Genomic DNA, 17,809 nt, shown 5'->3' with positions numbered 1-17,809 from the left:
CTGAGAAAGGGTACATGAGAGGAAAATTTGTTGAGACCTAGTACGTCTGAAATGTATTTTGTCCACATTTAGACTTAATTGATAAAATTATTAATAAATTCTGGGCTGGGAATTTATTTTCCTTCGGGATTACGAAGGTTCTGCACTGTATCTTCTAATTTCCAGTGATGGTGTTAAAAAGTTCAGTGCCTGATCGCTGATCCTTTGAGTACGACATTCTCTCTTTGGAGCTTTTGATATGCTTCTGTGCTAGGCGCTCTGAAGGCTCTTTAAATCTGGAAACGTATAGCTCTGGGAAACTGCTGTGCATAGTTGTTGTTTTTTTTAATAACTTCCTCCCCTCTATTCTCTCTGTTCTTTTAGTCTTATTTTTGGATGTTAAACTTCATGGATTGTGGTAGACAGAATAACCTCCCCCCAACCCAATCCCTGAAACCTGTCAGTGTGTTATCTTATATGGCAAAAGGGACTCTGCCATGATGATTAAGTTAGGGATTTTGAGACAGAGAGAACACCCAGCATTATTCAGTTGGGCCCAGTATAATCATAAGGGTCCCTATAAAAGGGAGGCAGAGGTGGGGGTCAAAGTCAGGAAAGGGAGATGTGGAGATGGAAGCAGAGGTCGGAGTGATGTGCTTTAAAGGTGAAGGAAGGGACCACATCAAGGAATGCAGGGGGCCTCTAGAAGCTGGAAGTGGCAAGGTAATGGATTCTTATCTCAGGTTTCCAAAAAGAACACAGCCCTGCGGGGACCATGATTTTAGCCAGGTGAGAACCATTCAGGACCTATGACCTCCAGAACTGTAAGAGAATAAATAACAACTTTGCAGTTGTTACAGCAGCCGTAGGAAACTCATAAAAAGGACTAAAAAGGACCTACTACGTGCCTGGGCACCACCCAACAGTTGGCATTCTTTAACTTCTTTGCTGGAGCTCTCCTGAGCCTTCAGATCAGGATGGGTCCCACATTGCAAACCCTCCTCTTGTGTTCATCATAATTCTGATTAAATAGTGATGGCTATGATTATTCCTTAAGTGTCTCTCTACCCACTAAGACCATAGGCATCATGAGGGCTGGGACTGTGGGTCCGTTCATTTTATTCACCACTTTGTCCCATAGATCTTAATAAATTTGTTCTGTGTGAATGACTAAATTAATTAAATGAATTCTATTCAGCAGTCCTCAGAGCAACCCCTAAATAGGAGCCATTCTCCATTTCACAGATGAGGAAGCCAAGACCCACGTGAGGCCCCATCCCATCACTTTTCCATGGATTAGGAGGGACAGGGCAGGATTTGAGCCCAGCATTGTCCTTCTGTGCCCAATTGTCCAGCAGTGTAGCCTCTAAGCTAAAGATGTCCCCACACACTGTCCGCCTCTGCCCCTCTGACCGTCCCTACCCCTAGCTGACTTCTGCCCAGCAACCCGACACTCTGGGGGAAGGAGCATCTTAATTAGGCCGCCCTGCAGCTGTTAAGGGAGCTGCCTGGTCCCTGATGGAGGCGGAGGTTTCAATGACGAATCCCGTGCTTAGCTGGGCTGGGGGCGAGGAGCTATAGGATTTGTCAAGTTGCTCTGGGATCCTTGGGAATGGGCAGCGTTCCAGAATCAGAGCGTCATCATCGTTATTATTGTTTTTATCTAATCTGTTCTTGAGAACAACCATTTTGAAACTGGGCAAAAATACAGCCTAATATATTTAAACATATATTTTTATTTTTGTCTAATTTAAAAATAAACGCATTGATGTACATTTTCCAAGTGCCTGCCTGCTGAATTCCTAATGTAATACAACATGACTCAGAGCTAAATTTAAAGAGAGAAGCACATATGTTTAATGCAGGCACCAACTTTCAATCTGAGGAGAAACAGAGTCAAAAGTATTTTTTTTAGCGTGTGAACGGACTGAGTGCACAGTGAATTATCTCCAAGCCATCTGGGAAGTCTGGTGTTTTTCAATGCCTTCACAACTCTAATTTTAAGCCGTTATTTGGCCTTTAAATAACAATATCTTTTCTTTCCATTGGAATTTGCACCAGATTCCGCATTTATTGCGCTATCGACTCCAAAAAGAGACCTATCTTTGAGAGTGAAAAGAGCAAAAGTTATTGAACGTATTACTCTGCAGATTGGCTCTGGGAAAAAAACAGCAGTCTGATAATTTGCAAATGAAGTTTGACATATTCTGGGACGGCATATTGCACTCACCACAAACAGCCTGGTTGTGCCCGGCGGGGAAAGCTTAATTAAAGCCCCCTTAACAGCATGTAACTCGAGGAAAAACACTTAGAGTGCACTGTAAATGACCTTCAAGTTGTTCCATGGGGTTCCCGTTCATGAATGGTCTTGATTTTTACCTAGAAGAAAGACAGTACAATGTGATTATAGACTCTTAGCTCTAAGGGGGTTCTGGTCTACCCTACCAACCAGTGTCGGAATCCCCGGCATAGACTCCAGATAAATGCCCATCTATTTTCTACTTGAATACCTTTAGTCATTGGACTCACTACGTTCCTGATTTTAGGAAGTCCTTTGCAATGTTAGGTTGAGATCTTCCTCCCTACAACTGGTTCTCATTATTGCCACTAGATTACACAGGAGTCTTCCCCATGGTTGACACAAAGGTAAGTTGAGGGTCACCATCACGACCTTCTTCCTGTTCTCATCTTCTCTGCTACAAATGAAGCACATCCAACTCCTTTACGGAAAGAAGATGACCACTTGGGTAGGTTCTCTCCAGTAAGAAATATCGTAATTTTTTAGGAACCTGTCCATAGGGGAGAGGACAAAGGAGACAAAGGAGAAGATGTCTTGAACCTCTGTGAAGCCAGATTTGGCCAATATTTTGTTTATTTCGTTTGAATCCCCAGACTTCTATTCCTTCCACAGCTTCTAGGTATGGTCTGTTCAGAGGTACGGACTTTGCTGAAAACCAGATTCTCATCAGTACAGAGGTTCTCAAAGGGAAAGGCCTGAAGACCACACCACTCAGTCAGAAGACCCCCCAGACCTTCTGCTCCTACTGGTTCCCTCTCACCTTCCACCAGAAAACAACAGGACAACAAACTTGCCAGAGTTAAAGTGAGATGACCGAGATGACTCCAACAAAGACCTGATGGAATACATCAACGTAACATCGATGTGTGGCCCAAGAGCTACTTTGTTCCACGGTAGATGTTTGCATGTGGTTTTGTCTCCTGTGAATTCTCCTTTGCCTTCTCTTCTGCAGGGACGCCCTTCCCACAGGTATCCACCCAGCTCAATCCCTAACCTCACACCGGTTACCACTCAAAGCTTTCTTTATCAGACCAACCTATCAGAATGGCTGCTTCCTCATTTCTCTGTCCATTCATCCTGCTTTATTTTCCCTCTGAACCATTCTCACCACATGACATGTTATAGATATAGCTATTCTTTTTTACCATCTGCTTCCCTTCACTAGAATGTAGGCTCTGCAAGGCAGGGACTTTATCTCACCGTGTACCCTGCTGAATCCCCTGGGCTTATAATATTCGATTAATCAATATTTATTGAATAAATGTTTGAGAATCAAGATGTGGATATCAATCTATGGATATCCGTCCCAGAATATCCTTCAGACAGACTTGAGAATAGCTGGATTAGCTTGAACGTTACATCCTACATGAGCCCTTTCTGCCTCCCAGATAAAGTGACTCTCCCTTCTATAAGTTCTTTTCAAACTCAGTGGTCACCATTCATATGGCCTTGATCTTAATAGCAGTTTGAATTTTAGCTGACTTGCATTCATATCTCTCCTGTTAAGAGCAGTACCCAGAGAGCAATCATTCAGCCAGATGCCAGCAATTGCCCGGAAAACACAAGGTATAAAAACGAATGGCATCCTCCTCCTCCCTCTGTTCTCTTTCATGGAAAGGGTTTGGAGATATTTTGGTTATGGTAGCTATTCATAATGAAAACTTGTCATGTCTAGTACAGTTTGGGGTGCTGGTTAGCAGTTTGGGTGAGGTGTAGTATGATAAATATCTCAAAGACCTTTTACTATGTGCTCAGTTATGTTCACTACAATGTCAGGTATTATTCAGAATTAATTTGAAAAGCCCTTTTAAAACACAACAATAAAAAGACAAATAAAGTTAAAAATGGACGAAGGATTTGAATAGACAGTTCTCCAAAGAAGATATACAAATGGCCAATAAGCATAAGAAAAGATGTTCAACGTCATTAGTCATCAGGGAAACGCAAATCAAAACCACGATGAGATTTCAGTTCACACCTACTAGGGTGGGCATAAGCAAAAAGGCAGACATCGAAAAGTGTTGGTGAGGATGTGGAGAATGTAGAATGGTGCAGACACTACGGAAAACCCTGGCAGTTTCTCAAAAATTGAAAAAGACCCAGCAATTCTACTCCTAGATAAATATCCAAGAGAACTGAAAACATATACCTACACAATAACTTGTACACGTATGTTCACAGAAATATTATTCATAATAGCCAAAAAAAGTGGAAACAACCCAAATGTCCATCAACTGTTTAATGGATAAACAAAAGCTGACATATCCATTCCTTTCTGCCACAAAAGAATGAAGTACTGATAAATGCTACAACATAGGCGAGCCTTGAAAACACTATGAGTGAAAAAGCCAGACACAAAACACCATATATCATACGATTCCATTTCTATGAAATTTGCAGAGTAGGCAAATCCATAGAGGCAGAAAATAATGAGTGGTTTCCAGGGACTAAGGGGAGCAGAAATTGTTCTGGAATTAAATAGTGGTGGTGGTTGTACAACGTTGTGAATATGCTAAAAAAAAAAAACCTTTTAAAAGTGAATTTTAAGGTATGTGAATTCTACCTCAACGAAGCTGTTATTTTTTAAAAAGTTCTTTGCCTTTCAGTAACTGAACACTTAATAAAAGTGATTACTATAGTTAGCTCTTACATATTTTCAATTATGGAAAGAAAACACAAAAACCCACCCAAAAATCAAGTAGTTGAATAGAGTCAAATACCACGTAAACAGCCTTCAACTCAGCGCAGATAACACAAGCGGTCACATTTTGGGTGGAGAGAAAATGGAAGTCTCTTTCTTGGGGAAATTATACAGGAGGAATAAAATGATTATTGGCCATACCATGCTTTCTTCTTCCTTTCCAGCAACGACCGTCACAGTGGACAGTGTGCTAGAAGCCACTTAGACCACTGATGTCTACCAGGCTGTCAACAGAACCAACAAATCCTTAAAAAAAAAAAAAAAAGACCTAGAATCTGAAAAACTCAAGGCATGTTCAATACCCACGTGATATCCCTAAGAAAACAAACTTTTCATTGTGGAAAAATATCAAACAATATAATGAAACCCACAAACGCATCACCACCTTCAACAATTATCCGCTGACAGTCAATCTTCTCTCACCCTTTCCCTCACTTACCTCTGTCCCCCCATATTATTGAGAAGCAAAGCTCGTATATTATATCGTCTTATCCAGAAGTATCTCAGTGTGTCCCTCTAAAAGATGACCCTTAAAAAAACCCCACAAAATCTGTTCAAATTTCCCTTACTGCCTTACAAACTTTTAAAGAAACAGTTCGCATAATGTCCTTTTTAATTGTTATCTCCATTCTCCATGGATACATGAAAACATGAATAGCAATGACTACTATTTACAGCAACAGCTACTTTGTGCCCGACAGTTTCCTGGGGGCTTTCCACATATTAACCAACATAATTCTTGCATCAGTCACACGGAACACCGCCCGTGTCCCATCCCCCAGCTCAGGGAGATTAATTAACCTGACCAAGGGTCAAGCTGGCTGACCCAACCTCTGTTTCCCACTCATGATTCTCCCTGGCCTGCCTTTATTCTAGGGCTGTGCTGTTCAATAGTATAGCCACTAGCTACGTGCAAAGAATTTCAAAGATTTAGTAGGCAAAAAAGTAGGTAAACGATCTCATTAGTAACGTTTATATTAAGATGATCGTATTTTGGATATATTGGGTTAAGTAAAATCTATTGTTGAAATTTCACCTGGTTTGTCCTTAGTTTTTTCAATCGTGGTGAAATACACATAACATAAAGCTGACCATCTGACCATTTTTAAGTGTACAGTTCAGTAGCGTTAAGTACATTCACATTGTTGTGCAATGAATCTCCAGGACCCTTTCCATCTTGCAAAACTGAAACTTGGTCCCCATCAAACAACAACCCCCCATTTTCCTCTATCCCCAGCCCGGGGCAACCACTATTCTACTTTCTGTCTCTATGAATTCAATTATTTTAGGTACGTCATATGAGAGAAATCATACAGTATTTATCTTTTTGTGATTGGCTTATTTCACTATCATAATGTCTTCAGGGTTCATCTATGTTGTGACATGTGTCAGAATTTCCTTCTTTTTAAAGGCTGAATAATAGTCCATTGTATGTACATACCATGTTTTGCTTATCCATTCGTCTATTGGTGGACATTTGGGTTATTTCCACCATTTGGCTATTGTGAATAGTGCTGCTATGAACATGGGTGTACAAATATCAAGACCCTATTTTTGATTCTTTCGAATGTATACTCAGAGTGGAACTGCTAGATAATATAGCAGTTCTATTTTTAATTTTTTGAGGAACCTTCGTACTGTTTTCCATACTGCACCACTTTACCTTCCCACCAACAGCATACAAGTGTTCCAGTTTCTCCAAATCCTTGGCAAAATTTATTTTCTTTCATTCTTTTTTAAAATAGTAGCCATCCGAGTAGGTGTGAGGCTCTCTACCTTTTTTTACTATGACTAGTAGAAAATATGTGGCTCACATTATGTGTCTATTGGACAGCAGTGCTGGAAAAGAAAGATAAAACTTGATTTTCCAGCCTCCTTTGCAGGTAAAGGTAGCCATGTGGCATCATTCTGGCCAACGAGGTGTGAGCGCAAGTCTGCTGCTGCCACTTCTGCTCCTTCCTCCTTCTTCCTGCCTGTAATGCAGAGCTGGGACCCAGTTGTCTTGCAACCAAGAAGTGACAGAAACGAGGCTGAGGGTGCTGGGGCAGAGAGATGAAAGGGTGTGGGTCCTTGATGAGTCACTACATCAGCCCATATGTACCTCTAGACCACTTACCACGTGAGACAAATAAGCCCTCCTCCCTTTAAACTACCTTTAGCTTTTTCTGTGATTGTTAGCTGCAGCCAAACACTTCTCTCATGGGATCACTCCTAAGTGGTGCAGCTGGGACCTGAACATGTGTCTGTCTGTCCTCCCAGACCTGTGCTCCCTCTACCTCTGCCCCCTGTCCACTGCCTTCTAAGGATGGACTGGTGGTACCAAGGAGGTGGAAACTGGCCTCCTGGTTCTCCTTTACACCTCTTATCCCCAAACAGGGAAAGTAACTTGCAGCCAAATGGTGAACAGACATCAACTGCAAGGAATGGGTTCACTTTACACACAAAAATTTACAAGTTAGGATGTCCACTGCTGTATTGTTTAAGGCAGAAAAGCCTAGATGGTCAACAATAGGGGATTCAAGAAATTCTGTAAACCATCGAATGGAATCCTTGCAATAATTAAGATGTTTTCGAAGACTATTTTATGATAGGGAAAGGTATTTAGGCTCCATTACAAAAAGTGGAGGTCAGAAAATAGTAAGCTTCCAATTTTGTAAAATAATGTGTAAGTGTGAATAGCCAGTATGTCGAGAGGTGGAACTATGCATAACTTTATCTTCTTATGTAGGCTTTGTCTACACCTCCCAAGATTTCAAAAGTAAGCGTGTATTTGTAATTAGGAAAAATAGAGCAACACATTAAAAAAAAATAAGACTTCATCGCCAAGGTGAATGGATCGTTTCTTTGTCGGGAATCTGATATGCCTTCTTTGTGTTGTCTTTCCTGAGGCTTACCAAGAGCTGGAGGAGGGGACATGGAGCTGGAAGGGCATGTGACGGGGAGGAGGGGTGCTGAATGAGAGCTTCTGAGACAAAGATCCTCGCGCTGCTGCGGCTGTCCCACGTCTTGGCTTTCCCTGGGAGCCCACAAGCTCGGCATCTGCCCCCAGGCTCTGGGTGAGGGTTCCAGGGTTGGTAGCTCCTGATGCTGGCCGTCCATGGTTCCTCTTAATTAAAATGCACCATCCACATAACACAGTAATGGAATTAGAAGGCAATTCCTCCCTCAAATGGGCTGCGGCCAAGCCTGCGCAAACAACTTGTGTTCTGTTCCACTTTGATTCAGCCTAATGTGTTGGTAAAAGGGTCCATTCCCGAGATGTTTCGTACTGAATTACGTATGAACATGGCAGAAAGCGGAGGTCCCTAACAACACGCCCGTTGTTGATTAAGTGAGCATCCGAATGGGCAATCAATAATTCACTAAAATATTTAAAATACCTCCTGGCTTCCTGAGATGGGAAGAGTATGGCTCGCATGTGGTCCTTTGTTGTCTGCTCTGCAGGTGCAGGTCCCGCTGGCTTCCTAGTCTCTCTGCCTCTAGGCTTGACCACTTCTGCAGCTAGAGAATGGACTTTCAAACACAGATCTAATCTCCACACATCACACCTCCACTTAGAACTGTCTATCGGACTCTCTTACCTCTACCCCTCCCCCACCCCAACTGCACCTGGGTAGCCCCTAGTCACCTCGGCAGGCTTCGCCCAGGCCTCCCCTCTGCAGGAGGACGCTCTGACCACCCTCTCTAAGGCCTCCAAAATTCTCCATTCAGCTCTCTTACCCCACACGTGAACCTCACTGCTTTTCATGTCCCGTTTGTGACTGTCTCCCCTGCTAGGCTGTGAGCCAACGCCATGAGGACAGGAATGTGCTCTATTTGGATCCTTATTTAATGCTTTCACTCAGTGGAGGTCTCCAGGTAAATGAATGCGTTGGGAGTGCAGGAACCCTGGTGCGGTGCTTGTGATTGGCATTAAAGGCAAATGATTCTCTCCCTTTCCTCTCTCTTGAATTAATAAAAAGTTCCTCTAATCTCACACGCCTGATGGTTAGCTCTGGGGGCCATCCCACTTCCTTATTCTCTAGATGCAAGAACTAAGGTTCAGAAGGGTTAACTGAGAGACCCCAGTGGGGCGGAGCCTGGGCTGATTTCCTGACCTCCAGGAATCCTCTTTGTCCTTGGGATCACCTTGGTCACCATCATCACTGTGGTCCTCATCATCACTGTGTCAAAATCATGAGGAAGCAGGAAAAAAGAGGGAAACAGGAGTGGGGGTAGGTTCAGAAGAGACCAAAAGAGGATTCTTTACCAAACTTGCTTAAATTAATTATGGTAAACCTGGTCCTAAGCAATTTAAAAATGACTGATGCCCTGAGCCTTAAACAGATGAATGGGGAAGAACACGTTATCTACTTCAAGATATTTTCAGTGATATTTACCAGGCTAGGCTGGGCCTGGTTTCACCATTGGCTCCCCAGGTGTTTAGCAAAATGTCGAGCATGTCCGTTATCTGTATTTGTTGAACGACTAACTTGAATGCCTACCGTGTCCCCAGAACCGTGTGCTGCCTCAGTGTAATCCTCAGGGCCGCCCCCAAGGTCTTAGGCCTTGTGCCACATTGACTACGACAGGCGGCTCAGGTCCGCTGTGGCTTATCCAAGGAAAAGTTGGTTTTAAATCTATCTGGTGACATTCTGCCCAACCGTCCAATGCAGTGTTCTGGGTCTAGTGAATCCTTAATCATTATTAATTGATGAGGTGCTTTCTCAGTCTGAATGCTTAACACATGCTCTCCGAATATGATGGGAGGTGCAGCATATTTTAATTAAATCCAACTTTAATTTAATTTAACAACTTTAATCCTGACTGCTCATTCTAATACACCTGAGCTGCTAGCACCAAGCTAATGGCTTGTTCGTTCCGGAAGGTATTCGTAGCAGGGTGCTGCCTTTTACCCAAACATAAGATCATAATAATTAAAAGTCTGATATGTCTCAAAATGAACTCCTTGGAAGTAATTTTTATCCCACGAACACACACGGATGCAAGCATATATGTGCCAACATTCTCAAGAATTTTCAACACCTTAGAGAAACTCTGTCCATTCCTTTCCGTAAGGAGAAGTTTTTTGTTGACTGTGATGAAAGACTCCTTACTAGGTTCAGGGGAAATGTATATTTCCCCTGATCAATTTCTGAGTTTCCCAGAAGAGCAGAGCCCAAGAGAAACCCTGAAAACTAATGACGGTGGGAGCAGAGCGTATTTGTACTTTATTGCGCCAATCAGAGTCTAAACCACTGAATCAGAGAATGAGACAAAGGAAAATCTAATTGTCTGTATGTGTGTGTGTGGGGGTGGGTGGCAGGAGGAAGGCTGAGCAGGAAGGAGAGGTGGTATCTGAGTACACAAAGAGATGAAATAATTTGGAGAGAGGATCTAAGAAGCAAATATAACATATTGGGTTAACTCACTGCTTTCACAGAGCGAACATCTATCGTGCCCAAGGCATTGGAGACCTGATGGTTACAAGTTAGCTGCCAGCCATCCTCCCATGGTGTCTGCCTTAGAGCATGATTCTGACCAGAGGTTCATGCTTGGGCTTTAGTGGGGGCTGTGAACCCCCTGAAATTGTATGCAAAACTTCGTGTTTATAGATACACGTGGGTGTGGGCAGAAATAGACTGGTACAGTTCCCACCCCCCCACCCCGGGGACAAAATATACAGCAGGAATCACATTCTCTAAGCCTTCAGGTGAGTAAAAACATGATAGTGGAGTTAGCCTTCTCTACTCTTCCCCTAGAAAGAATGAATGAACTGAAGCCACAACCAAAACAAGCCAACAGACACGGATACTTTACTTTTGAAAAGTTAAAAAATATTTTCTACAGAAATCGTAAAAAAATAAAAACAACCCCCCTGCACTACAAAGGAGATAAGAAAAGGCCATTAAAAATAGTGAATTATAGGGCTTCCCTGGTGGTGCAGAAGTTGAGAGTCTGCCTGCCGATGCAGGGGACACAGGTTCGAGCCCCGGTCCGGGAACATCCCACATGCCGCGGAGCGGCTGGGCCCGTGAGCCATGGCCGCTGAGCCTGCGCGTCTGGAGTCTGTGCTCTGCAACGGGAGAAGCCCCAACAGTGAAAGGCCCACGTACCACAAAAAAAAAAAAAAAAAAGTGAATTATAGGACACAATTTCCTGACAAGCTCTTGGCAACTGGGTCATGTCATTAGAGATAATTTGAATAGATCTCTTGCTAATCCTTTCTTGATTCTGTGCAAAGAATCTTCAAGTGGGGGATGGGAGCACACGTCACAGCCCCATCAGAAACTTTCTCAGCACATCCTCCTAACAGCTATGATCTTCTGAGTGATTATTATATGCCAAACAATATTTCAAAAGCTTTGCCTGCAAGGTGTTATAAACCCCACAGCTACTTTATAAGAAAAGGTATTATTACTGGACCTATTTTACAGATGGGAAAACTGAGGCTCAGTGAGGCTCAGTGACTTGTTTAAAATTCCACACCTAGAAGTTTCCTGCTATCTCTACCCTTTCTCCTTAGGAAACATTGTAAATGGCCACACTAGAAAAGTGAGGTATATGTCAGAAAATGAAAGCAACTCTATAAACCCAAGACAATAAAACACCTTTCTTTCTTATGGGACTACTAATTCATTTTAATGGTATTTAAATTTAAATACTCATGGAGAGCAACATCAGAGCCCAGTTTTTGAGCAGAATTTATCTTTAGTGTTCCAGAACTAGAGAATTTTAATTGTGGGGGTGTGAGGGGAGTGAGGTTGGAGAAGAGTGGCGGAATGATTAAGGAAGTGGGCTTGAGATAAACTACAGAATTTTAAAATCCTGGTCCGCACAGCCTGGTAGAACTGAAGGCTTTTCTTGCCACCTAGATCGTGTTTACACCTTCCATGCCCCTTATCGATGGCCATTGAAAACAAAATATTTTGAAAGAATTTCAGACTTACAATTGCAAGAATAGTACAAATAATTTCTGTATACTCATCCAGTTTCCACAACTGTTAGTATTTTACCACATTTGCTTTATCCTTCTCTCTCTAAATAAACATATCCATACTATTTTCTTTTTTATGCAGACATAACAATGCTCCTTTATGCCCTTCAGGGTATATTTCCCCCAAAACAAGGATATCCTCTTCCATAACCACAATACGATGAACAAAATCATGACATCATCACCTATAAAATACTATGAACTAATTTACAAAACTTATTCAGATTTCACCAATTGTCAGCAAAAGAAAATCCCAGATCATGTGATGCATTTTTTTTTTTTTTTTTTTTTTTTTTTGTGGTACGTGGGCCTCTCACCGTTGTGGCCTCTCCCGTTGCAGAGCACAGGCTCTGGACGTGCAGGCTCAGTGGCCTAGCCGCTCCACGGCATGTGGGATCTTCACGGACCGGGGCACGAACCCGCATCCCCTGCATCAGCAGGCAGACTCTCAACCACTGCGCCACCAGGGAAGCCCCATGGGATGCCTTCTTTAGTCTCCTTTAATTTGGGGCTGCTCCTCCATCCTTCTTGGTCTTTCGTGACACAAGTGTTTTGTGAGAAAGTATAGGTCAATAGTTATTTTGTCTAACGTCTTTGAGTTTGTCAGATGTCAGTTTTTTTGGTTTTTTTTTTTAGAGACAAGCACATATTTATTTGACGGGTTTTAGAGGTGTTAACTCAGAGAGCTGACCATGCCAATTCATTATTCTGGAGAATATCTAACGGATTACACTCTTGGTTTCTCAAGGAAACATGGAAGCCATTCACTCGGTTGTTAAGCTCTTTCACTCACCTGTGATTTTTTTTTTAACAACTTTATTGGAGTATAATTGCTTTACAATGTTGTGTTGGTTTCTGCTTTATAACAAAGTGAATCAGCTATACGTATACATATATCCTCATATCTCCTCTCTCTTGCGTCTCCCTCCCACCCTCCCTATCCCACACCTCTAGGTGGTCACAAAGCGCTGAGCTGACCTCCCTGTGCTATGCAGCTGTTTCCCACTAGCTATCTATTTTACGTTTGGTAGTGTATATATGTCAATGCTACTCTCTCACTTCGTCCCAGCTTACCCTTCCCCCTCCCCGTGTCCTCAAGTCCATTCTCTACATCTGCGTCTCTATTCTTGCCCTGCCCCTAGGTTCATCAGAACCATTTTTTTTTATGTTCCATATATATGTGTTGGCATACGGTATTTGTTTTTCTCTTTCAGATGTCAGTTATTTTGTCCAATGTCTTTGAGTTTGTCAGATGTCCTGATCAGACTCAGGTTTTGCATTTTTGGCAGGAATATCACAGAAGTCATGTTGTGCTCTCCTCAGTGGATCATATCAGGGGGTGGTTTGTCCTACACTGGTGACGTTGACCTTGATCTCTTGTAAGGGTAGTGTCAGCCAGGTTTCTCCACTATGAAGTCACTATTACCTATTACCTTTACATTACTGAATTAAATTCCTTCATGGTAAAATATACATAACATAAATTACCATTTTAAGTGTTCAATTCTGTAGCATTAAGTGCATTCACAGTGCTGTGCTACCGTCACCACCGTCCATGGAACTTTTTCGTCTGCCCCAATTGAAACTCTGTTCCCTTTAAACACTGATTCCCCATCCCCACTCACATGGCGCCTGGCACCCACCATTCTACTCTCTGTTTCTATGAATTTGACTCTTCTAGGTACCTCATATAAGTGAAATCATACAGTATTTATCCTTTTCTGTCTGACTTATTTCACTTAGTATAATGTCTTTAAGGTTCACACATGTTGTAGCACGTGTCAGAATTTCCTTCCTTGTTTTTTAAAAATATTTATTTATTTGGCTGTGCTGGATCTTCGCTGCGGCATGTGGGATCTTTAGTTGTGGCATGCGGGATCTAGTTCCCTGACCAGGGATCAAACCCTGGTGCCCGGCATTGGGAGTGCCGACGGAGTCAACCCCTGGACCAACAGGGAAGTCCCAGAATTTCCTTCCTTTTTAAGGGTGAATAAATATTCCCTTGTATGTATATGTTGCATGTTGTTTATGAATTCATCCCACGATGGACATTTGGGTTGCTTCCACATTTTGGCTCTTGTAGATAATGCTGCTATGAACGTGGGTATACAAATATCTGTTCCAGACCCTGCTTTTCCTTCTTTTAAGTATGCAACTGGAACTGAAATTGCTGGATCATTATTTTTCCCTTCTTAATTAGCAAATTTCTTGTGGAATGATACGCTGAGACTATGTAACTATGCTATTACTCCTCACACTTTCACCTGCTAGCATCCTTCAATTCCTATCTGAATCAGTTATTAATCTAATGGTTGCCAAATGGTAATTTTCTTTCCACCGTTTCTTCTACATTTATTAGTTGGCATTCTACTGTAGGGAAAAAATTTCCCTTCTCCCCTATTGATTTACGAATTTGGAAGCATTTTTTTCAACCCTTTACACCACGGACACCTTAACGCTCTGAGCAATTTTTTCCATGGGACTCCGAAGTGTGCAAGTTTGGGGAAGTGAGGGAACTTTCTGTATTTCCTTGTCACCATTAGGAAAGCCGAGCGTGCAGCTCGACTGCCCCAGATCCAGGTGATCACTTTCCTGCCCACGCATGTTTAAAGTGGAAACCCTCTCTGGGACAGGGCTCTGAGGAATCACCTGGGCCGCCCCGCCCCGCGAGAACTACATTTCCCAGAGCCCTTCGAGGGTTTGCGTCATCAGCGAGCGCGGCTTTTTGCTCGCTGGTTTTGGAGGGCCCGCTGTGGCGGCGGCAACATGGCGGACGTGTTAAGTGTCGGCGTGAACCTGGAAGCCTTTGCCCAGGCCATCAGTGCCATCCAGGCGCTGCGCTCCAGCGTGAGCAGGGTGTTCGACTGCCTGAAGGATGGCATGCGCAACAAGGAGACGCTGGAGGGCCGGGAGAAGGCCTTCATTGCGCACTTCCAGGACAACTTGCATTCGGTCAACCGGGACCTCAAGTAGGTACCGGCTGAAGGGGCCGGGGGCCTCCCACCCTGTCCCGACCCCGCACGAGTCTTCTCAGTCAGGGGCTGTTGTCCATTTTCCTTGCTCTCTTGCTCCCCCTCCCTCCTCTCCAAGCCTCTACCTGCCCCTCAGGGCCACCTCATCCTCCACCCCCGCTTTCTCGTCTCCCTTCTCTTGGCCTCCAGGTCCTGGCTGTCTCCCTCCGCCCTGGACCTCCTCAGTGGTCCTTCCGTTTCTCACTGGGGGACGTGCTCTCCCCAGGAACTTCCACTCCCCATCTCAGCTCCGCGGGGTTCTCACCTGTGGGCCCGCTGGGCCCCACCACGTCTGATAAAATAGTACCAAACAGGACCTGATCAGCGGTGCCCCAAAGCCAAGTGCGCTCCATCTGATTGGCCCCAGGTTTTCGTCCGTGAACCTGGAACTCATCAGCTCCACTCTAACCCACCCCCAAGCACGACGAAATAGGCTTTGTTCTTTCTTCCCCTACCCCTTCCGAAACCACCTGATCAGTACTTTCGCTTCCACTCTCCCCGTTGCTCTTAAGTTTCTGTCTCTAGAGAGACCTAATCTCGGCCTTAACCAGCTTAATCACTTCTGCTTACACCTCCCCCCGCCCCCTACAAATATTAATTTGTGGCCTTTTAGGATTAAGGATTGTATATTTCTTTCTTACAAGTCACCTTCTTCTACTTTGTAAGTGAAATTAAGTGAGAGGATGTTTGTAAAATGCCTGGCACATAGTAGGCACTTTGTAAGTGGTTAGGTCCTGGACTTGCCTTCCCCTGCTTATGAGAGTCAGTCCTTTCCAGGAGGGTTAGAATTGCAGGATTTTTTGCCTTTTACCTCTCAGAACTGACCTTAGCAGGGGAAGGCATTGGGTGAGCTAGTCATCCTATAATTTCTGGAGTGGCTGGGTTTTTTTGTTTTGTTTTTTTCCCGTGTCAACTTGGTCTCCTTAGTAACCAGATGGAAGGAGGAGGTAGGATGGAAGAGGAGGTGGTGACCAAATGATGGGAGCCTCTTTTTATTTATTTATTTATTTTCCTCTAAGTAGTTGCCATTCTTGTTTTGGGGGAAAGCCAGGAAGTCACACACCCCTCCTCAACTCCCACACCCACTTGCTGTTCTCTGGTGCAGTGCCCGTTAATACTTTCCCTGCTTGAGGGGATGCGCTGGTGGTTCTTTCCTCTTGTCCGTCTCCTCTTCGATTGGCTTCCCTTGGTAATATACAGGATGTTGTAACCCTTCACCATTGTAGAAAGCTTAAGAATGTTGACATCACCCCTTTGCCTTCTTAAATCTTTAGACAGCAGTACCAAGAAGAAGGTGGCTGAAGATTCCAGAATGAACGTGGCATGAGAAGCTGTTCCTACAAAGCCTTTGATGACACTTGGAGACTGGCCCCTCAGACTGGCGTGCTTCTGGAATGTGCCTTTTTTTTTTTTTTTTTTTTTTTTTGCGGTACGCGGGCCTCTCACCGCTGTGGCCCCTCCCGTTGCGGAGCACGGGCTCTGGATGCGCAGGCTCAGCGGCCGTGGCTCACGGGCCCAGCCGCTCCGCGGCATGTGGGGTCCTCCCGGACCGGGGCACGAACCCGTGTCCCCTGCATGGGCAGGCGGACTCTCAACCACTGCGCCACCAAGGAAGCCCTGGAATGTGCTTTTGCTGTTGGCTCCCTTTCCCAAGCTGCTCTAGAGGTTTTTTTTTTGGCTAGACTGAAGCGTGTTTCTTTGACACAGCCCCTCGGTGGTGTCTTCCCATTCCGTTTGTTTATTTTATCTCTTCTTTGTTTGTTTTTTTTTTTTGTGGTACGCGGGCCTCTCACCGTTGTGGCCTCTCCCATTGCGGAGCACAGGGTCCGGACGTGCAGGCTCAGCGGCCATGGCTCACGGGCCCAACCGCTCCGCGGCACGTGGGATCTTCCCGGACCGGGGCACGAACCCGCATCCCCTGCTTCGGCAGGCGGACTCTCAACCACTGCGCCACCACGGAAGCCCTCTTCTTTGTTTTGTTAAGTTTTAACATCTGTGAAGCACCACGTACAAATCTATCTCTGTGTGAATGGTAAATAATCATCATTTATTCAGGTACTTGCTGTTCTGCCAAAGGTACTGATCTGTACGTGGGTCTGAAAACTCTTAGTGAGAAGCAGTGTTATATTGCGTTTGAAAATTCCGGAAAGTCTCCTCTCCCCCCACACCCCCTCAGAGAATGATTCGAGTTGTTCAAGGCTGATTTTAGGAGGCTTACTGATTTCATCGCTCTTAACCCTTGTTCTCCTTTAGCATGGCGCCAGAGAGCTCAGTTGCAAAACAAGATCATCCCCCAGTTAGGGGTTGTCTCAAGTGGCCCTAGTCTTCTTAACCTTTCAGAAAGTATTTCTTCTTAAGGGACCTTTGATGGGCGGTTTGAAGAACAGCCGTTGACCAATGTGGTTGGCTTAGCACTGGAGTTTCAGTGGACTCGGGTTTATTTGCTGTATCTGTTTACTTTTCAGTGAGCTGGAACGGCTGAGCAACTTGGTGGGCAAGCCTTCTGAGAACCATCCTCTCCATAACAGCGGGCTGTTGAGTCTGGATCCCGTGCAGGACAAAACCCCTCTCTACAGTCAGCTCCTTCAGGCATATAAGTGGTCAAACAAGGTAAGGGGGACATGTCAGACATGGAGCTAATATAGGAAAAAACAAGTGAGAGTTTTTCTTTCCTTTTTTGTTCTTGATTCAGCATCGGGTTACAGAGTTGGAAGTTTCAGACTTCCCTTTGAAGTCTTTGAGGATTGTTCAGAGTCAGGTGCGTTTAACCTGGTTGCTGGGTGTAGGAAGCAGCTTTTATGAACGCCATGAAATCACATGCAGAATTTTGTGTGTGTGTGTGT

At 44.1% G+C, this 17,809-nt stretch overlaps 1 protein-coding gene across 6 annotated transcripts in view; it reads left to right on the top strand.

Annotated features, from left to right (window-relative positions):
* The first annotated feature begins 14,691 nt into the window (after positions 1 to 14,691).
* MED27 (mediator complex subunit 27) overlaps positions 14,692 to 17,809 on the top strand; it is a 199,251-nt gene continuing 196,133 nt past the window's right edge. For 5 of the 6 annotated variants that reach the window (XR_016393673.1, XR_016393672.1, XM_089913921.1 and 2 more), the window contains exons 1-2: positions 14,692 to 14,924; positions 17,432 to 17,576. Coding sequence is in view for 3 of the 6 variants with exons in the window: in XM_089913921.1 (XP_089770047.1) it covers positions 14,722 to 14,924; positions 17,432 to 17,576 (348 nt within the window). In the remaining 3 variants the exon portion in view is untranslated. Of the gene's footprint in view, positions 14,925 to 16,240; positions 17,022 to 17,431; positions 17,577 to 17,809 lie in introns of all 6 variants that reach the window. The other variant, XR_016393674.1, reaches the window with a different exon arrangement.

This window comes from Delphinapterus leucas, chromosome 6, assembly GCF_059928025.1.
Source record: "Delphinapterus leucas isolate spDelLeu-1000000601 "Yukka" chromosome 6, BTC_Dleu_Yukka2, whole genome shotgun sequence".
Taxonomy (NCBI): Eukaryota; Metazoa; Chordata; class Mammalia; order Artiodactyla; family Monodontidae; genus Delphinapterus; species Delphinapterus leucas.
This window is presented reverse-complemented; position numbering and strand designations above follow the sequence as displayed.